Source organism: Anguilla anguilla, chromosome 11 (genome assembly GCF_013347855.1).
Source record: "Anguilla anguilla isolate fAngAng1 chromosome 11, fAngAng1.pri, whole genome shotgun sequence".
Classification (NCBI taxonomy): Eukaryota; Metazoa; Chordata; class Actinopteri; order Anguilliformes; family Anguillidae; genus Anguilla; species Anguilla anguilla.
Window position 1 is genome coordinate 21628466 of NC_049211.1, and position 17478 is coordinate 21645943.

The following is a 17478-nucleotide window of genomic DNA, read 5'->3' on the forward strand; positions in this document are numbered from 1 at the left end:
TGTGTTCACAGGAAGAATGATTTCATTGGTATCAATTCACATTTACTGAATAAAAATATACAGTTAATAGATAATACAATCTATTCAGTGGTCCAAATACAACACCACGTATCCATTCGGTACAGTAACCTTTAAGCTCTGTCTTAATCAGTGCAAGAATTACAGTGGTCCAGGTCTGCTTATGTTGCAGGGGAGACATGGACAGAGGATTCTGCCTGGGGCAGCTGTCTGTAACAGCAGAACTCCTGGAGGAATCTCCTCCATCCATTCTTACAGGCTCTACTCAGAGAGTCTCCCATCAGCCCTTTGGTCTCTAGTGTGAAAAGGTGAGCACAGGGACATTCGGAGGTGGCAGACCGCTGCTGTGCTTGGCGTCCTTTGATCCGCAAGGGCCCTACGAGTCTTTAATCTAAAACTCTCCATGTGGCCCGGGTTCCTCAGGAAGTCTGTCCCCTAGGTCTCTTTCTTGGTGTAGCGAGACAGCAGCTGCGTTCGGACGAAGTGAACGAGCCGGGTCTCCGCGTAGAGGACGGTGGCCAGCACGGCCAGCAGGCAGACCCCGCCCACCGCCACGTGAGCCGCCCTGAAGAGCCAGCCGCCGTCGCAGCAGAACACGGCCTGCAAAACACACAGAGGCCTCTGAGAGCACACGCAACGAGACGGCGAGGAGACACGGAGAACACGGCCGAAAGCCCAGAGCAGACGCGGGGAAAGACCGTTACGCTCGGTCAAATATTAATCCCGCAGGTGTGCGCAGCTAGGAATCAACAATACATAGAGCGGAGCTGTGCACACTGCAGAAAACCTCAGAGGTCTTGCGCCGAGGAAATTCATTGAAATGCTTGCTGCCATTTCATATTCCATACTTGTGCACTTTGCTCATTAAACTTTCACCATGTCTGCATAATAAAATAAAACATTTTTTTGATACTGAAGAGTTCTGTGTCTTCAGCTTTATCCTATATCCTATATCCTTTTCACTATGAGGCTTGCATCGAGCATACTTTAGCTCATAGCCACTGAAAATCTTGCCAAGCTTGCCAGAATGATACCTTACTGTTACAAATCATTACCTGCCAGGTCACGTAGTAGAGGCAGAAACTCTGGGGATTTTCAAGACCAGGCTTGATATGGTGTTAGATACTATCTAGTCTGTAGGTACTCTGAGCACTAATTTAGTCAGGCAAATGGTGAGCATTGTTAGGCTGAATGGCCTGTTCTCGTCATTATGTTATGTTACTAGTGAATTGAATTACTAATTCATGAAAACAATGCAGCAGAAAATAAAAAATGCATTCTCTACAGATTTGTTGATGTTAGCTACAGTAACTATCCAACTGCAGTAGTCTGTTTTTAAATTCACTGATTACTGAGACATACAGGATACCACAGTGAAACATTTGGAAACTGTTAAATGTATAACATGACCACAAGAACTCCCAGGAGACCACACTGAGGCAAAGAGAACATACTAAATGCAGGAGATGACTACTGAGACACAGAGGAGACCACATTGAGACTAAACAGAAAATATGCAAATGACATAAACTCACCGCTTATTCCCTGCATCTCATTGGCCGATGCCGACCCCAGAAAAGGAAAATGGCCACTGAAAGCTTACCTCCGAGAGGGCGGTGAGGGCGGCGCTGAGGCCGAGGGCGAGCAGCACGGAGGGGGAGGGGCGTAGGCCGCGCAGCGGCGCCCAGGGGCTGCGCAGGAAGTAGCGGTGGATGAAGAGCAGGCTGTGGCCGATGCGCAGGCCCATGTTCAGGCAGTTGGCCAGGATGAAGCCGACGCTGCCGAGCCACCATGTCAGGAAGTAGGACAGGAAGAGGAAGGACACGGACAGCCCCAGCATCACCAGGTTATACCTGCCCACACGGAAACAACACAGTTACACCAGGACAGTGGCAGACGTACCCGAATACAAATAAATGTCAGTCATACCTGTTCACAGGTAAATTGCAGCCAAACCTGTTCACAGGTAGATGGTACTCATACCTATTCACAGGTAAATGGTACTCATACCTATTCACAGGTAAATGGTACTCATACCTGTTCATAGGTAAATGACAGTAATCACTGAACAAAGGCAAACAACAGATTTATATCTCAACACAGATAAATGGCTGAGTTATATCTATCAACATGTAATTGGTAGAACAAAACTGTAGGGCAGTTCACAGACGTGTGCCTCTTATCAGACCCCAAAAGGAAACAGACTGTTTACTGTGCTGACAGGGAGTCTGCATGTGAGATTAAGAGACAGTGCTCAGTTGCAAAACATCATGCTGAATCAGCATTATATAAAACGTAGGTTCTCCATAATACAGTGTAATCATGTTGCATTGTTGGAAAGCTGATGTCATGGGGAACGAGTTGGTGTCTGAGCTACAAAGGTCAAACCAGTATGATGTGCTTACAGAGATGGCGCAAGCAGGATTCATTGTTACACTGTTTTGTCATGATTGTGTCTTTATTTGATGACTTGGGGTTTTTCCTTATATATAAGGAGAGAAGTGCAATGGTTGGAGGAGACTCCTCAACACAGTCTCCTACGCAACACATGCGTATAGTCACACCACTCACATTTGTACACTCACACTCACCATTGTATATTGTCATTATTACTGAACACACTGAACAAAAAACTGCAGTCATTTTAACCTGGTATTCCTCTTTGACTCTAACCACTGCACACCTAGGAGTTTTAAGGTCCTAACATACACATAGAACTCAGAATGTCTGCACCCTGTAGTCACTTGCCTATACACTAGCGTCGTGGCAGGACACACAGTTGCATTTATGCAGGCTACACAAGCCAAAGACGTGGCTGCGTCTACCGCAACTAAGTTAGATAGCGATCCGTATAGAGAAACACTACTGGCAAACAGGAGCCTCCTCAGTCTATGCATAACTGTTAGCACAGAGGAATGGTTAAAACACCATTTTGGAGTCAGATAACTGAGATAACATTAAATTAATCCCGTTCCAGCAGCACTGGGTAAGACTACATGCATTGCTTCGCCACTCAGACACTTTTGTTGAGGTTTCTTGCAGTTGCTGACCTCGACGTGACAACTTTGGTTTCTTGGTGTTGGTGACCTCGACGCACCGTTTGGTGTATTTGAGGGGTTTCTTACAGAACAAAGATGGTACATGTAAAAATTCCTCGCTTACTGAACAAACTATCTAAACAATTGCAACCGTAGCTGCGCTGCGGCACCAAACAGCTTGTCTCGGACAGAATGCAAGGGCTCACATTTTAGCCTGTTGCCTTCTGATACAGCAGTTCTGTCACAACAGTTAAATGCTGCTCATTTGCAGCCCTTGAAAAACCTGGCACAAGGCTGTATTTCATTTGTTCTGTGACTTTGACTCAAGGAAAGCATCTGCCAATGTTTATGAGACCTTTTCACCGAAAATTCAGCCTTTTTCACTGTAACTAGGTTTATCAGACAGACTCTTGAAAAACTGAATTCTCACAAAAAAATTTCATTAATTATCATTGCAAATATAACTGTAGCGGTTCAATCCTCCAATCATCTGTCCATTGTTCATCCTCTCTGCGTGTGTGTGCGTGCGTGTGTGTGTGTGTGTGTGCGTGCACGTATGTGTGTGTGTATAGATGTGGGCATCCATCTGGCATGCTTTCTCCCAGCAGATTCTCACCTGTCTACCTCCTCTTTACTCATGGCAGCAAAGGTGAAGCACTCTGTCACTCCATTCACAGCAAGCAGGAGAACATACCCACTGTACCAGCGCAGGAGGGTGGGACCTGCACGGGGGATACACACACACACAACACGCGCGCACACACACACACACACGTGCACACACACACACACACACACACGTGCACACACGCGCACACGCACACACACACACACACACACAGTTCTCTCAGTAACACACCAGGTCATGCTGGTCTATTTAACACACCCGTCTCTAAAACAGCTCTGTCTCTACGACACACCGTCTCCTCGTCTCTGACTGCTCTCTGACTCACCTGTTCCGCTGCTCAGCAGAGACCCCCCATACAAGTCCAGTGCCAGGTAAGAGTAGGCGTATCCAAACACGGTGATGATCAGGCCAACCACTAGCACAAATTTCAGCAGACATTCCAACACCTCAGCTGCCGTGGCAACCTCCTCCTGCGGACCAATCATCACGTTGTACACCAAGCATGAAAGACAGGAAGTGGACACTTGTCAGAGCAGGAACCACATCAGTATAAATATACTATAGTACATTACATTACATTATATTCATTTGTCAGACGCTTTTATCTAAAAGCGATGAGCAGTAAGCGCGTACCAAAGGTCAATGGAATAAATGCAAACGCTAGTCAGATAAAGTACGATTCTATCATTAAGTAGCAGCTTTAGTTCACACAGTAAAGCTATGGCTAAGTCCAAAGGCTAAGCCAGTAAACCTGTGGCTAAGTCTCAAGATAGAAGTGAGGCGTGATTACAAGAGACATGATAAAAGAACTACAACATTAAGATCAAGATACAAGTGCTACATGAAAGTGCTACTTGACTGGTGGGTAGGCCTAAAGGGAATTGTAGTGTGAACTTTATGTCAAGGTACAGCCTGAAGAGATGTGTCTTCAGACCATGACAGCAAATAGGCAGTGAATGGGGAGACTACCACTAGGGAGCTAGAGTAGAGAAGCTCTGCAGTCAGGATGAGCGAGAACCATACACAGCAGAGTGGTCGATCTAGACTAGAGCGTAGTGCTGTATTATGTCCAGGTAGGTAGGTAGGAAGGGGCTGTCCTGTTAGATGCAGTGTAGGCCAGACTCAAAACTTTGAGCCTGACCCTACCAGTGACCGGCAGCACGTGGAGTGACCTCAGCAGGGGTGACGTGTGAGAACTTCGGAAGGTTGAAGATGAGTCAGGCAGCCGCGTTATACACCTGGCTCTTGATTGGCTACAAGTAAAAATCAGGCTTCTGATTGGTGGTCTCTTCTTCACTTACCTGCCTTTGCTGCCGGACCTCCCTCCCTCTCTCCAGCACCTTGGCGAAGAAGACATAGAAGCTCTCCTCAATAGGCAGGAAAACAAACCGAGCCACCATGGAGCCCAGGTTGTTCACAATGTCATAAATTCCTGTGAGGAGAGGAAAGAGAGGGTGAGAGGGAGTGAAGGCGAGGAAGTCAGAAGTTATACAATTCACAGGTGCAAGGAAAACACTACGTTCATATTTACCAGGACTCGGTCACTTACCCTGGTCCCCAAAGTTCAGCACGTTCAAGAAAGTCATCACGTAGCGCTCGCCTGTGATATGAACAGATGTACGTCAGATGCATGATTTGAAAATACCAAAATTCAGAGAGAATAAAATATCTGAGACACATTGAATACAAGCAAGAAAAAAGGTGACACAATGACACAATGCGTAATGCAACGTAACAGCATGGCTGCTACTGTACATGTGCAACACTAAAGGCTCTGGCAGTACCTGTTAATGTATTCTGAAGTAAAGCTTTGAGGGAGGAAAATGCATTCATTGTACTTGTGATGCAGGATTAGAGTATAAGTGCCTAAAGAGCACTAATCCTTTGGATGGGGATATGTGTAGATTGTGTGTATATATGTGGATGGTGTTGACATTAATGTGACTATGTGGCAGTGTGGAGCCAGTTGTGTGCATGTGTGAAATGTGCTGATTGTGTATACTGTGTGGATGGTGAAAGAGTAGTATAGTGGTTAGGGAACTGGGCTTGTAACTCACCATGACTGCTGACTATGTTTACATATGTAGGTCAGATGTATACAATATAAATACAGTAACAGAAACTGGCGGCCTCTCCGATACCTTCAGTGAGGATCTGCTTGAGAAAGGACTGCTTGAAGAAGCTCCAGGTCAGTCTGGCCAGTTTCAAGTTCACCACTGACTGCAGAGACAGGAACACAGCCAATCACATCCCAACATGTCAACACAATCATCCACATCCACACACAAACACAACCAGTCACCAGTCACAACCCAATATACATAGGTTAGGTGATCACTTGTGTAAAAGGTGAAAGTGACAGTCAGCTGTAGGTGGAGTCAGATGGGCACTGAACCTGAGTGGGCGGACCATGACCTTACCTCCCCGTCCACTCTCGAGGGCAGTAAATCCCCCACACGGCACAGGGGAAAAGACTGTCTCTCTGCCTCCCCAGAGCTCAGGAAATGCAGGAAGAATGCAGCATAGCACAGCACCAGGAACCCTGTGTATACCAGCTATGAGTCCAAAGAAAGGACATACAGCACGTCAGTAATTTCACATTATGAACAATGACTCTTACCGCACAGCTTGCAACATCAGAAAACAAAAGCAATCATTTTCAGGGCCATACTGTATTTACGGCTTAAACAACAACTTAAACAAACCAACATCGAAGCATGTACTGCACAAATGGTGTAAAATAGCTCCCACCAAAACCACAAGGGAAACACATAACATTAGTCCTCCTGACCTGTGCCGCGGAGAAGATGTAGAGCCCCCACTGCGGAGCCCAGACCACCAGCGCCATGGTCAGCATACACCGCGCCACCATCGCCAAGCTCTCTGCCACCACCTGCACAGCCAGAGGGAACGAGAAAAGAGGGAGAGAGATCACATTTCTGTCATACGAGAACCCATGTAGATGAATAAGACACTCAAGCTGTGTGCACATTCATTCATCCTGGGGAAATACTCTTTTTTTTTCTGTGCACACTAGCACGCCCCACCCCAACACACATACACACACAAACAAAGAAAAAAATGATACAACTGACATATTTCAGTGAGGTGCCGTAAACAGTCAGAAGTGTGTCGCGTGTTCACGTTATTGCGCGTCCCACGCCACGTCACCTTGAGGCGCACGAACATGTGGGCCTGGGCTAGCACCCAGAGGGGCTCGGCCAGCAGCTCCTGCAGCGCAGCCAGAGCGAAGAGGCCCACGGCAGGGCCATAGTGGGGGATCGCCTGGGGATCTGGGGCCTCCAGGAGCCACAGCCACACGCAGCCCAGCACTGACGCCCACAGCACACCCAGCGGCACCCTAGGAACAGCAAACATGGCGAGAGTGTGAGCGGGATGGTGATGCTACAAAGTAAACCTACTGGACCTGTAATTGGTTCAATGTAAATATACTGGAGACATAATGAGTACAGTGAGAGCCTCTTGGATCTGGAATAGGTACTGAGCGATTCACTTGATCAATAATAGACACAGTAAGTTTACTTGACTTTTAATGGGTAGAGAGATACGATTTGGTCTTTAATAGGGTCATCAGTCCCTCTGAGGGGAGTATACTGGGTATTTATGAGGTGGGCAATGTCATAAACATCAAAGCAAACACATTTTGACCTACAATGCTTTATAATCCTCACTGCTGACAATCTTTTTTTTCTGTTTTTGCTTGTGATTGGCAACAAAAAATGGCAGAGAGAACAATGACCTAATAAAACATATTATTATTTTCTGTAAATCACAATTATAAACTCTCCAGGTGCAACTGCATTGTTCGGACAGGTGCACCCAGCAAAAAAACAAAACGTTTTTTCTCATTTTACAACACCACCCTCTAGTGGACACTGACACTCACGCCAGCCACAACAAGTTGATGATCTGTCTCCAGTTATGCTCATCCTTGCCACTCAAACAAGCTCTGCGGAAGGCCTCTCTGGACAGGAAGACCACGGTTGAGTAGAGTAGCGTCAACCTGCACAGTCAGGAACAGAATGAGTAACGGCGGTGCTGAATTTAACTTTATAATTGCATAAAAGTTCATTCACAATAGTTAGACTCAAATTATGATTAAATTATGATGAAAAAATCACATTTTACATCTAACGAAGGCCAGACTTTGTTGCTAAAACACCATTTTATTAATTCGTGTTTAAAGAAAACTACCCACAATATATCTATTTTCTGAACGGGTGTGAAATAAGTAATTATTGCAGCATCACTGCATGTGCACGCCCTGGTTTGGGCCTGAACGTTTTTGTTTTTGTTCTTTCAGCTATTCATTGCTGTAGAAACGGAATTTACCTGACATTAACCACACCGATCAGCTCCTTGGATACAAAGCGGAGGGTGAAGGCATTCAGAAGGAAGGTGAGCACGCGAAACATCACCTACCAAGACAGACAGTGACACATAGATAATGATGTCCATAAATGGTGCGGATCTGTGTATCCACAAAATGCAATACATACTCTATATATTTGCAAATATATTTAAGCAATAGCTCGCGACAGGCCATGGTATTGCTTTTATAAAACGGTCACCAAGTATGGCAATATGAAACTAATAGACACACTCCAATTTAAATAGTTTAGGCTAACGTTTTTTTCTCAGACGGAGAGTGTTACTGAATTCTGCAAAGGAACCTGACGTCATAGCCGTGATTTGAGCTACCCGTTTTATAAAAATCATACACTGAAAGTTAACGGAAAGTAACACAAACATGTCGTCATAACAGTAAATTGTCAATCTAGCCACTGAACATTCCATCCGCAAACCTAGCATACAAGAAGGATTAACATTCGAACATGGGCGATAATATGAGATTACAACAGTCTGCATCTATAGCGCAATAAATGCATTCGATCTAAACTAACAGCACTGAGAAACATAAATGCATTTGTCATAACTATCGCAAACTTGCTGTTTTAAAGCAATACTTACATATTGCTTTAGACAAGAAATAGATAGAAAAATGAATGTTTATGCAATTATTAAATATCACCATTAGCCCCGGCCAGTTATAAGCATTATTTCCCCCCTCTCTCTCCCATAAATAATTTACAAAAACGTGCAAAGTAATGTTACATTTTAACTAACATTTCTCTAAGCGCAAATTTTGCTGTCCCTTATTGTAAAAGGAATGCCCAAAACTGCATAAACTATCGAATTAACTAGTCAGTCAACGCATTGGATGTAGGCTACTTCTCTTTAGCTGGTTGCTACTGTACCTGAAGCAATACATTGTATGAAGCGAGAGTTGCGGCATTTTTAAGCACGTCTTTAGCAGTCATTGTGAAGACTTCCTCGCCTGGCTAGCTAGTTAGCGTTATAAAACTGCATAACACGCTATGCTCGGAGGTGCTTCAGCGCTGTCATCATTTTAAAGACATTGTTATATATATATATATATATTTAAAAAGTATTGCAGATATCTAGCAACAAAAGGAGGTAACCCGATCCACCACTTCAGTTCCTTTCAGAGGTTAGTGATTCCATTGGAAACTTCATTCGCTTTACTTCCGTACACATGCCTAAATGATGACAGTTCATTCGGACGCAGAATACTGACGTCAGAAAGAAGCTTTAAAATAAATAAATAAATGAATAAAAAAAACTTCGAAAGACCACAAGACGGCGCTGTGCTTTAGCACTTATTTTGGCAGTTATTATGAATGCACCACGAAAACGGTAACGTCACTGTGGTGACTAATAATTTATGAGGAATGACGTTTAATGAAACTTCTTCCTACTGATACGCCCCGTTTTAATATTTGAATTTGAGCTATGCGTTTCACCAGCCACAATGCAAAAGACTGCTTGCGAAAAAAATGTTCTTATGTTGGGCACGACCTGAATCCTTTCCGCATGCAGTTCATAACGCCGTTGTCCTCGTCCGCTGAATGTTGTTAGAGGGCAATGTACAAACAAACGAATAAATAAACAAAATAAATAAATAAGTGAATGAAAATTCTCAAGGAGGTGGGCAAAATCTGTAAATATGTAATCCGAATTCCTCTCAGGCTTTGCATTTCTTAACTTCCCTTTTTTTCATTTTTTCTTCTTCATATCCTCACCATATCCTGATTACTGAGATGAATTAAAGCGACTAAAGTAATCTGGGGGTTTCATATCCAGTTTTCAACTTTAGGAAGGCAAAAATGCTCAGATACATTAAAAAATGCTCAGATTACATACAGTGTGGTCTGTAAGCATTTGGACAGTGACACATTTTGTTGTATTGGCTCTGTACTCAAGCTCATTGTATTTGAAAGGAAGCAATATGAGGTTAAAGTGCAGACTTTTCAGCTCTAATTTAATGGAATTTACATCCATTTTGGTCAATCTGTGTAGAAATTACAAGCTTTTTTATGCGTAGTCCTCCCATTTTAGGGGACCATACGTAATTTGACAAATTAAGTAAAGCACTTGGTTTCAAATCTTTTGCTTCAATGACTGCCTCACGTCTGTGACCCATAGACATCACCAGATGCGGGATATCTCCCCTGGTGATGCACTGCCAGCCCTGTACTGCAGCCATCTTCAGTTCCTGTTTGTTTTGGGGGATTTTGCCATCAGTCTTTTCTTCAGCAAGTGAAACACATGTTTAATTGGATTCAGGTGGGGCAAGTAATTTAGCCAGTCAATAACATTGCACTTTTTGGCCCTGAAAACTTGGTTGCTTAGCAGCGTTTTTAGGGTCATTGTCCTGCTGCAAGATGAAGCACTGTCCAATGAATTCTGAGGTATTTTGGTTGGATCTGAGCAGAGAAGATGTTTCTGTACACTTTGGAATTCACTCTGCTGCTGCTGTCAGCAGTCACATCATCAATAAAGAGAAGTGAGCCAGTTCCAGTAGCAGCCATACATGCCCAAGCCATAACACTACCTCCACCATGTTTCACAGATGGGGAGGGGTTGCTTTGAATCATGAGCAGTTCCTTTCTTTCTCCACACTTTCATCTTTTCTTCACTTTGGTACAGGTTCTTACTTGTCTTATCTGTTCAGAAGGCTTTGTTCCAGGGCTCTACAGTTTTTTAGATGTACTTTTTAGGGGAACTCTATTCTGGACGTTCTGTTCTTGAGGTTTACCAGTGGTTTGTATCTTGCAGTGAATCCTCTGAGTTCATGCTGGTATAGTCTTCTCTTTATGATAGTCTTTAACACATATACGCCTACATCCTGGAGAGTGTTCTAGATCTGGGTGACAGTTGAAAGGGGGTTTTTCTTAACAATGGGAAGTAATCTTCTGTCATCCACTACAGTGGTGTTCTGTGGTCAACCATGTTGTTTGCTATTGCTGTGCTCACTAGTGCATACCCTAAAATCAGAGCTGACAGTCTGCACGTTGACCTCATATTCATTGCTTCATTTCAAATCCAATGTGCAGGAGTATAGAGCCAAAACAACAAAAATGGTCTCACTGTCCAAGTACTTACAGACCGCACTGTGCATATGATTAGGTTCATTAAAACATCCCTCTTAAACATCTTATATTTGTCCCTGCTGTCTCATTTTATAAGGAACATTTCTTATTTCCCTTTATTCTGTAATTTTAGTTGTTTTGTGGGTATAGTCCATATCCTCCCCACAATAGGACATGGGACTACACATTATTAGATGCCCCCAAGGATTACAGGCTCCAGGCATTCCAGGATTTAGAATCACATTACAAACCAACTGCTCCTTCTTTTCTGCCTGCAACATTGCTGTGCCTTGTGCACTTACATAGAGTACCTCAGGGGGAAAGGCTTAGAAATACATCCTGTTCATAATATAATCAGAGCCAGTGGGATAAGGAATATGGTCTCCAGTCTGTATTTGGTTCTGGCGAATGTGTTATTCATCAGATATAATGTATCACTCTGGTCTATTGCCTTTGAAAATATATGTGCTGGTTATGTTATTATAATCAGTTTTTTGGGCTGAAGAGGTCCTGTGGGTGGAGGATGGGTGTCCTTTTTTTGGTCTCAGTCTTCATTGTTTAAGAACAAAAAGGCAAGCGTTTCTGTGGTGCTAACAAGGAATACAGCTTGGTATTTTGGCACTCAGATTTACAGTGCAGGCCTGGAGTATCCGTACCATGATTTCCAGTTCATGGTGTTTACTCTGCTTCGTGCCCCCAAAATGACTCTGTCACCTGTCATGACTTGTCATGATGTGTGACCCCATTACAATCTGAATGTACGGTGAAAATAGCCAAATTACCTGTCCATCATTGAGCAGTATTCAGGATAATATATGTACCATGTCTCATTCATGAACGGCTAGAATTCTCACTTGTACCACAAGTTCAACACATTCAAATAAAATGAATCTTTCAGTGCAAACGAGCATTAATGAAGATTTTTATTAAGATGTAAAAGATGAAGACAGTAAAAAAGCACATCTTTAGCGCACCAATAATATATGTTAGAACAAATATATATACAGCATCTTACTGATTCTTGTTAAAATAATTACATTCAAGTAACATTACACACATTTACACTTATTTAACACAAGTGCAGGATTTGTCTCCAGCCCCCCTCCCCCCCTCAGTGACATCATTTCCTGCTGCAGGAACACCTGCCATATCCTATATTACACCAGTAATGCTGCAAAACATGCATCATGTGACAACAGGTCAGGGCTCTTACTCGGCAGTGAAGTGAACTCCGTATGCCTCGATCTGAACCAGGACCGGACAACACAGGTGACTGGTGAACTGGTGCACGCCAGACAAAATCGCACACAGGAAATGACATACACAATGACACGGTTTCATCTTTTTATATTTGTACCTGGGATGAAGGAACTATCGGGACCTTTAAAGCTAACATCTGTTCATAAAAATATATAAATAACAGCAGCTGTTCAGGACAGCTGGACTCACTGATAGTTCAGCTGGACCAGAGAGCACTGGATTGGACCAAACACCTGGGCAGAGGCTGCTGACTGAGGTTTTCAGGCACACGGAGGAATGATCCATTGGGATCGGAGTGCATCACGCACATCTGTGCGCGTAATACATTTTCACTTCCTATTAGGTTCATTTCAACTTCTCCTTGTCTTGTTCTAACGCAAGTTTTAATTGGTAGTTTAAGTGTCTAACATGAACATCTCATTTGGCCACTGGAAAAAGTGGGCCTTCTCCATGCAGTGACCTCAGGGCAATGACATACCATTGGTCATTAAGAGTCAGGTGACTTAGCGTTGTGGTGACTATACAGGGTCCTGAGTAATGCATGCAGAGGCCTTGTGAAGGCCTGAGACCTCAGCCATTTTGATTGTGCTTCTTCTTCAGAACACTTGCCCCAGGGGAAAACTATCCCACAAGCCCCTCAGTAGGATCGTGAGACAAAAACCACACCCTAACCCTGAATATCCTAGCATGCACATATTAACATCTAACCTGTACAATGTCCCATTTCTTTTCTTTTCTTTTTTTTTTTTTGAAATAGTAGGGCGGGTGTGTGTGCTTACACAAAGTACATTACAATCACAATACAGTACATTAAATATTTCACTGATTTAAAGTTTGATCAAGAGATAAAGAAACCAAGAGCCTGAACCTTGAGAGCGGTAATCTAACACTGGTTTCACCGTTTCCTCATTTACAAGATTAAGCATTGCCCTCACTTCTCCAATAGATGCTCCATGTTGGGGTTGATGAAGGAGAAGCCGGCGAACGCGGTCTGGTCCATGGAGTCGATTAAGTTCTTGTCGCTGTGTGAGAGGCGGGGCTTCTCGCTCAGGAACTCCCGGTCAAAGTTGCTGCAGTCGTTGGCGGCTTTCTGTGATTGGGAGAAACGAAATGTCAGTCAGCAAAAGAGTCAGAGCATGAAGGTGTGACACGGTGAATGACTGACTTGACCTGAAACCGCAGTTGATCTAAAACTAAGAGAGTTTAAGAGAATTTCAGAGGGTTATTAAGCGTATAAAAGCACAGTTTCTGCCGATTACACGCTGAACCCTGTCACAACTGGACCGTACCACTTTGGGCTTGAAGGGGGGGTCCACTTCCTTCCTTTCCAGGGCCACCCAGTTGATGGTCTTGAAGAAGGAGTGTGTGCGGATGTTGCCGATGACGCCCAGCCTGCGGGTGGAGTCGCGCTCGAAGAGCTGCGGGGAGAGGAGACGGAACAGCGCTGAGTGACGCTGCGGTGCAGATGGGGATGTGGATGGCTGGCCTGACACCACACACCCACAAGCCCCAGTCACTAACACACTAACTGCTCCACTGACAGACTGGAGCCAGCCAGAGCACAGGCAAAGCAACCGACTGACAGACGAACTGAGAGACAGTTAAGCATTGTCTGGTAAACACAGTGCACGCGGAGAGCAAAGAGTGGACAGATGGACGGACGGACCTTCTCCAGCAGGTCCTTGCTCTCCTTGGTGATCCAGCGCGGGTAGTGGGGGGTGTCCATGCGGATGGACTCGAAGAGCTCGTCCTCATCGTCGCCGTGGAAGGGCGACTGACCAATCAGCATCTCGTACAGCAGCACCCCGAACGACCACCAGTCCACTGAGAAGGTGTACTTCTGTCCCAACAGGATCTGAGGACAGACACATGGACAGAAGCACACACATAATCACAGACACACTCAATAGAATCTGACCCTGTTTACTCACACCTACCACAATCCCAAAGTGGCCAATCATGTTTACAATGTGCTCATATCAGTCACTGGTGCAGTGACTGGCTCAACAACTGCTCAACCATAATCACAGTGCAGTTCAACAATCAACAATCACCGGTTCATGCAAATGCGATGTGAAAGCACACATGGTTAATTATGAATCAGAGCCATTTCAGCTCTGACACCTGCACACCAGACCCCAGTGTTTTGTGCTTTATAAAAGGTTGTTTTTTCCAATATGGCTGTGGTGAATGCTTTCTGATGCATTTATACAGCAATAGCTTTGTTGGGTGAAGAGAACTCACCCCCTATATTTAACTACTGATCTTACAACATAATGATCAGTGTCGCAAATAATGCAATCACACAGCCAGAATACAAACAATAGCAGTCACAACAAAACACATGCGCACATTTGTGAGTACACGCACACACGCGTGCACATACACACACACAGACAGTGAGGAAAGTGGTTGTTCCCCAGGAGGAAATACATTGGGTCTGACGTGCCTTTAAGACCTTTAAAAGCAATGCCACTATATGACAGACGCACCTCAGGTGCAATGTAATCAGGGGTCCCGCAGAAGGTTGTAGCGCGGTTGTCCCCGAAAACGTTCTCCTTGCACATCCCAAAGTCGGCGATCTTGATGTGTCCATCGCGGTCCAGCATCACGTTATCCAGCTTCAGGTCCCTGAGGAGAGCGGAGGACAAGTGAGGAGGAGCAGTGGTGAAGGAAAGAGACGAAGGGAGGACAGAAGGAGTGTGACACAGTTACTGCTCCACGTGCCACCCAGAAGACAGCTGTCTAAACAGGCACATCCGTCTGTGTGAGGGCAGCTGGCTATCACAGCCATCTGTGCTTTCTCACATGGCAGAGGATGAACTGCTCATTACAGCTCAGAAAGGATAAAAATAAAAAAGGCCAGCAGCCATACCACCATGCACCCTGCTCCTGCCGACTGGCTGAAGCTAAGCAAGTGTGGGCTTGGTTAGTACTTTGATGGGAGACCTCCTGGGAAAACTAAACTGCTGCTGGAAGTGGTGTTGGTTGCCAGTAGGTGGCGATCTTTCCTCTGGTCAACTAAACCCCAATGCCCCAGGTGTAATAGAGGAGTTAACCATCGCTGATGTGTATACAGGTGTTTAGAGAATTAAGCCAGTCTAAGTGGTATACACACCAGCCCTTTCAGAGTAGAGCTGTTCAGCCCAGTCTGTACCATGCATTCCCCTGTTCAGTGTGTCTTCTTTCACTAATAATAACCCAATGCCCAGACCGTTCTTTGCCGCAGTGTTAGCTTATGGGAGACCCGCGGCTCACTCCACATAAAACAAACCCAACGTCACTCAGCCTGCTGAACGCCATGCGGGAGTTAGAGCTGGGAGAGCCCGATCAGGCCCACGCTCCCTGGAGTAATGTAACCATGAAAGAATCCTGACCAGGCTGAGGTTTAGCAATCAGAGCGAGGAATAACATGTCACAACTCATCACGGGCCAGAGCAGGGCTGCACTGTGCTGTGACTGTAATCGCAGGGGCTGCCATGCCTGTGTTTATTTATTTACATATTTTCTATGACAAGAACAGTGTACAGTTTTCAACATGAGAGTCAGTATATTCTGTGCATTTACCAGAGTCTACCCAAGTTAGCTCAAAAAACAAACATTTCTCAGGTCTCTAGGAAGATTTGAACAAATCTACTGATGTATTTAAAAGTGAAACAAAGACAGAAAAGAGGCTGCTCTGTGAATACAGCTGGCTCTTGCCAATTACTTACAGCAGCACATTTAACATTTAAGACGTGTGAGGAAGCGATAAAGGATGCCCTAGGGGCATGTCTTACCTGTAGATAATTCCTTTGGAGTGGAGGAACTGCAGGCCACAGACTATCTCGGCCGAGTAGAACCTGAGAGGGCAGAGGAGAGGGGGATCAGTCGTGCTGTCAGCACGGAGCGCGCTCAGAGGCTGCTGAATAATTCAGGAGAACATTTCTGCTCGCCGGTTGAACAGGCGAGCCGCTCGCCATGTGTGGGGCCTGCCGAAACCTGAGCCGCCGGCCGCCAGCTGGCACGTCCGCGCACCGCCATATTCCCGCTCAACTCGGCAATGAACCGAATGAAGGGGGGTGAAAAGTGTAAAAATGAATGTGAATCTGTGTAGGCAGCCTTGCTCCAGGGGGAACAGGTGAGCAGGTTGAGGACAAATGCCAACAGCTTGCATTCGGGTTCTTTTATTCATCAACTGCTGGCAAACAAAGACAAATGGCCCTGCGGCACAGTCCACCATCCCGTTCCTCATCCGCAGTTCAGCAGGCAACGTGGGAAAACAGACAACGGAAAACATCGCCAGTCAACTGGCATTTTTAAACACGCTCACTTACAACCAGCCTCTGAAATGTAACGAAGCATAATGTGTGTGCCTTCTTCATGAGCACTCTGGGAATGGTTAGGGGCAAGTCTGGGGTAAACTCATTTTAAATTCAGTCAATTCAGGAAATGACTTGACATTCAATTCCTGAGTTTAAATGGCACTGTAAATGGCACATTTTTAAATTCAAAGGCAGAATTTCAATCCATTTCCTGAATTGACTGCACTGAAAAGGAATCGGCCTACAATCCTTCTCCGGAAATGGACTGGTCAGAGTGTTTTAGCAGTTTTAGAATTCAAACAGTATTTCCACCTAATATATTTAGTGCCAAGTGTTTTGTAAAAAGTTCTAGAATCACAGAGAGAGACTGACTGTGTAACTAAGTAACAAAGCCCTGAGGCTCTGCAGCACGGAGCGGAACCTTTAATCCAGGTTAATATTAACCCCAGAGTGGAGCGCTAAGGCTCGGCTGGAGGATGTGAGGAATGTGCCATGCCCCCCGGCTGTGCCAGGGGCCGAGCGGGCACAAGCGCCCACCCTCCGCGACCCTGCCTCCACGTGTCGGCGCGTCGCTGGTTTTGGCTGCCCCGTCCCTCCGGGAAGCCTTGACTGATGACACAGCAGAGGGGGCGGGGGGCGGGGGTGAACCACAATCTCCTCTCTGTGCCGTTAGGAAAACCAATCAATTGGGCTTTTTCTTCTTTGTTCTGCAGACACTTCCTCTGTCTTGTCCTGGCAGGTTTTTTGTCTGTGGC

At 45.1% G+C, this 17478-nt stretch overlaps 2 protein-coding genes across 5 annotated transcripts in view; both read right to left on the reverse strand.

Moving 5' to 3' along the window:
- Positions 1 to 9278, reverse strand: rft1 (RFT1 homolog). Its single transcript, XM_035382354.1, has 13 exons — positions 8964 to 9278; positions 8038 to 8123; positions 7592 to 7708; positions 6856 to 7045; positions 6476 to 6577; positions 6105 to 6239; positions 5826 to 5904; positions 5234 to 5284; positions 4986 to 5116; positions 4010 to 4154; positions 3673 to 3778; positions 1622 to 1871; positions 1 to 618 (listed from the first exon to the last, which is right to left on the reverse strand). Exons 1-13 carry the CDS (start codon positions 9024 to 9026, stop codon positions 454 to 456), a joined length of 1620 nt encoding a protein of 539 aa, XP_035238245.1. The 5' UTR covers positions 9027 to 9278; the 3' UTR covers positions 1 to 453.
- Positions 9279 to 12064: 2786 nt separating this feature from the next.
- Positions 12065 to 17478, reverse strand: part of LOC118207872 (protein kinase C delta type-like) — a 30428-nt gene continuing 25014 nt past the window's right edge. For all 4 annotated transcript variants that reach the window (XM_035382018.1, XM_035382017.1, XM_035382016.1 and 1 more), the window contains 5 exons: positions 16199 to 16261; positions 14912 to 15050; positions 14086 to 14274; positions 13709 to 13837; positions 12065 to 13509 (listed from right to left, as the gene is read on the reverse strand). In XM_035382018.1, the coding sequence (XP_035237909.1) occupies positions 13351 to 13509; positions 13709 to 13837; positions 14086 to 14274; positions 14912 to 15050; positions 16199 to 16261 (679 nt within the window). In that variant the 3' untranslated portion in view covers positions 12065 to 13350. The remainder of the gene's footprint in view (positions 13510 to 13708; positions 13838 to 14085; positions 14275 to 14911; positions 15051 to 16198; positions 16262 to 17478) is intronic.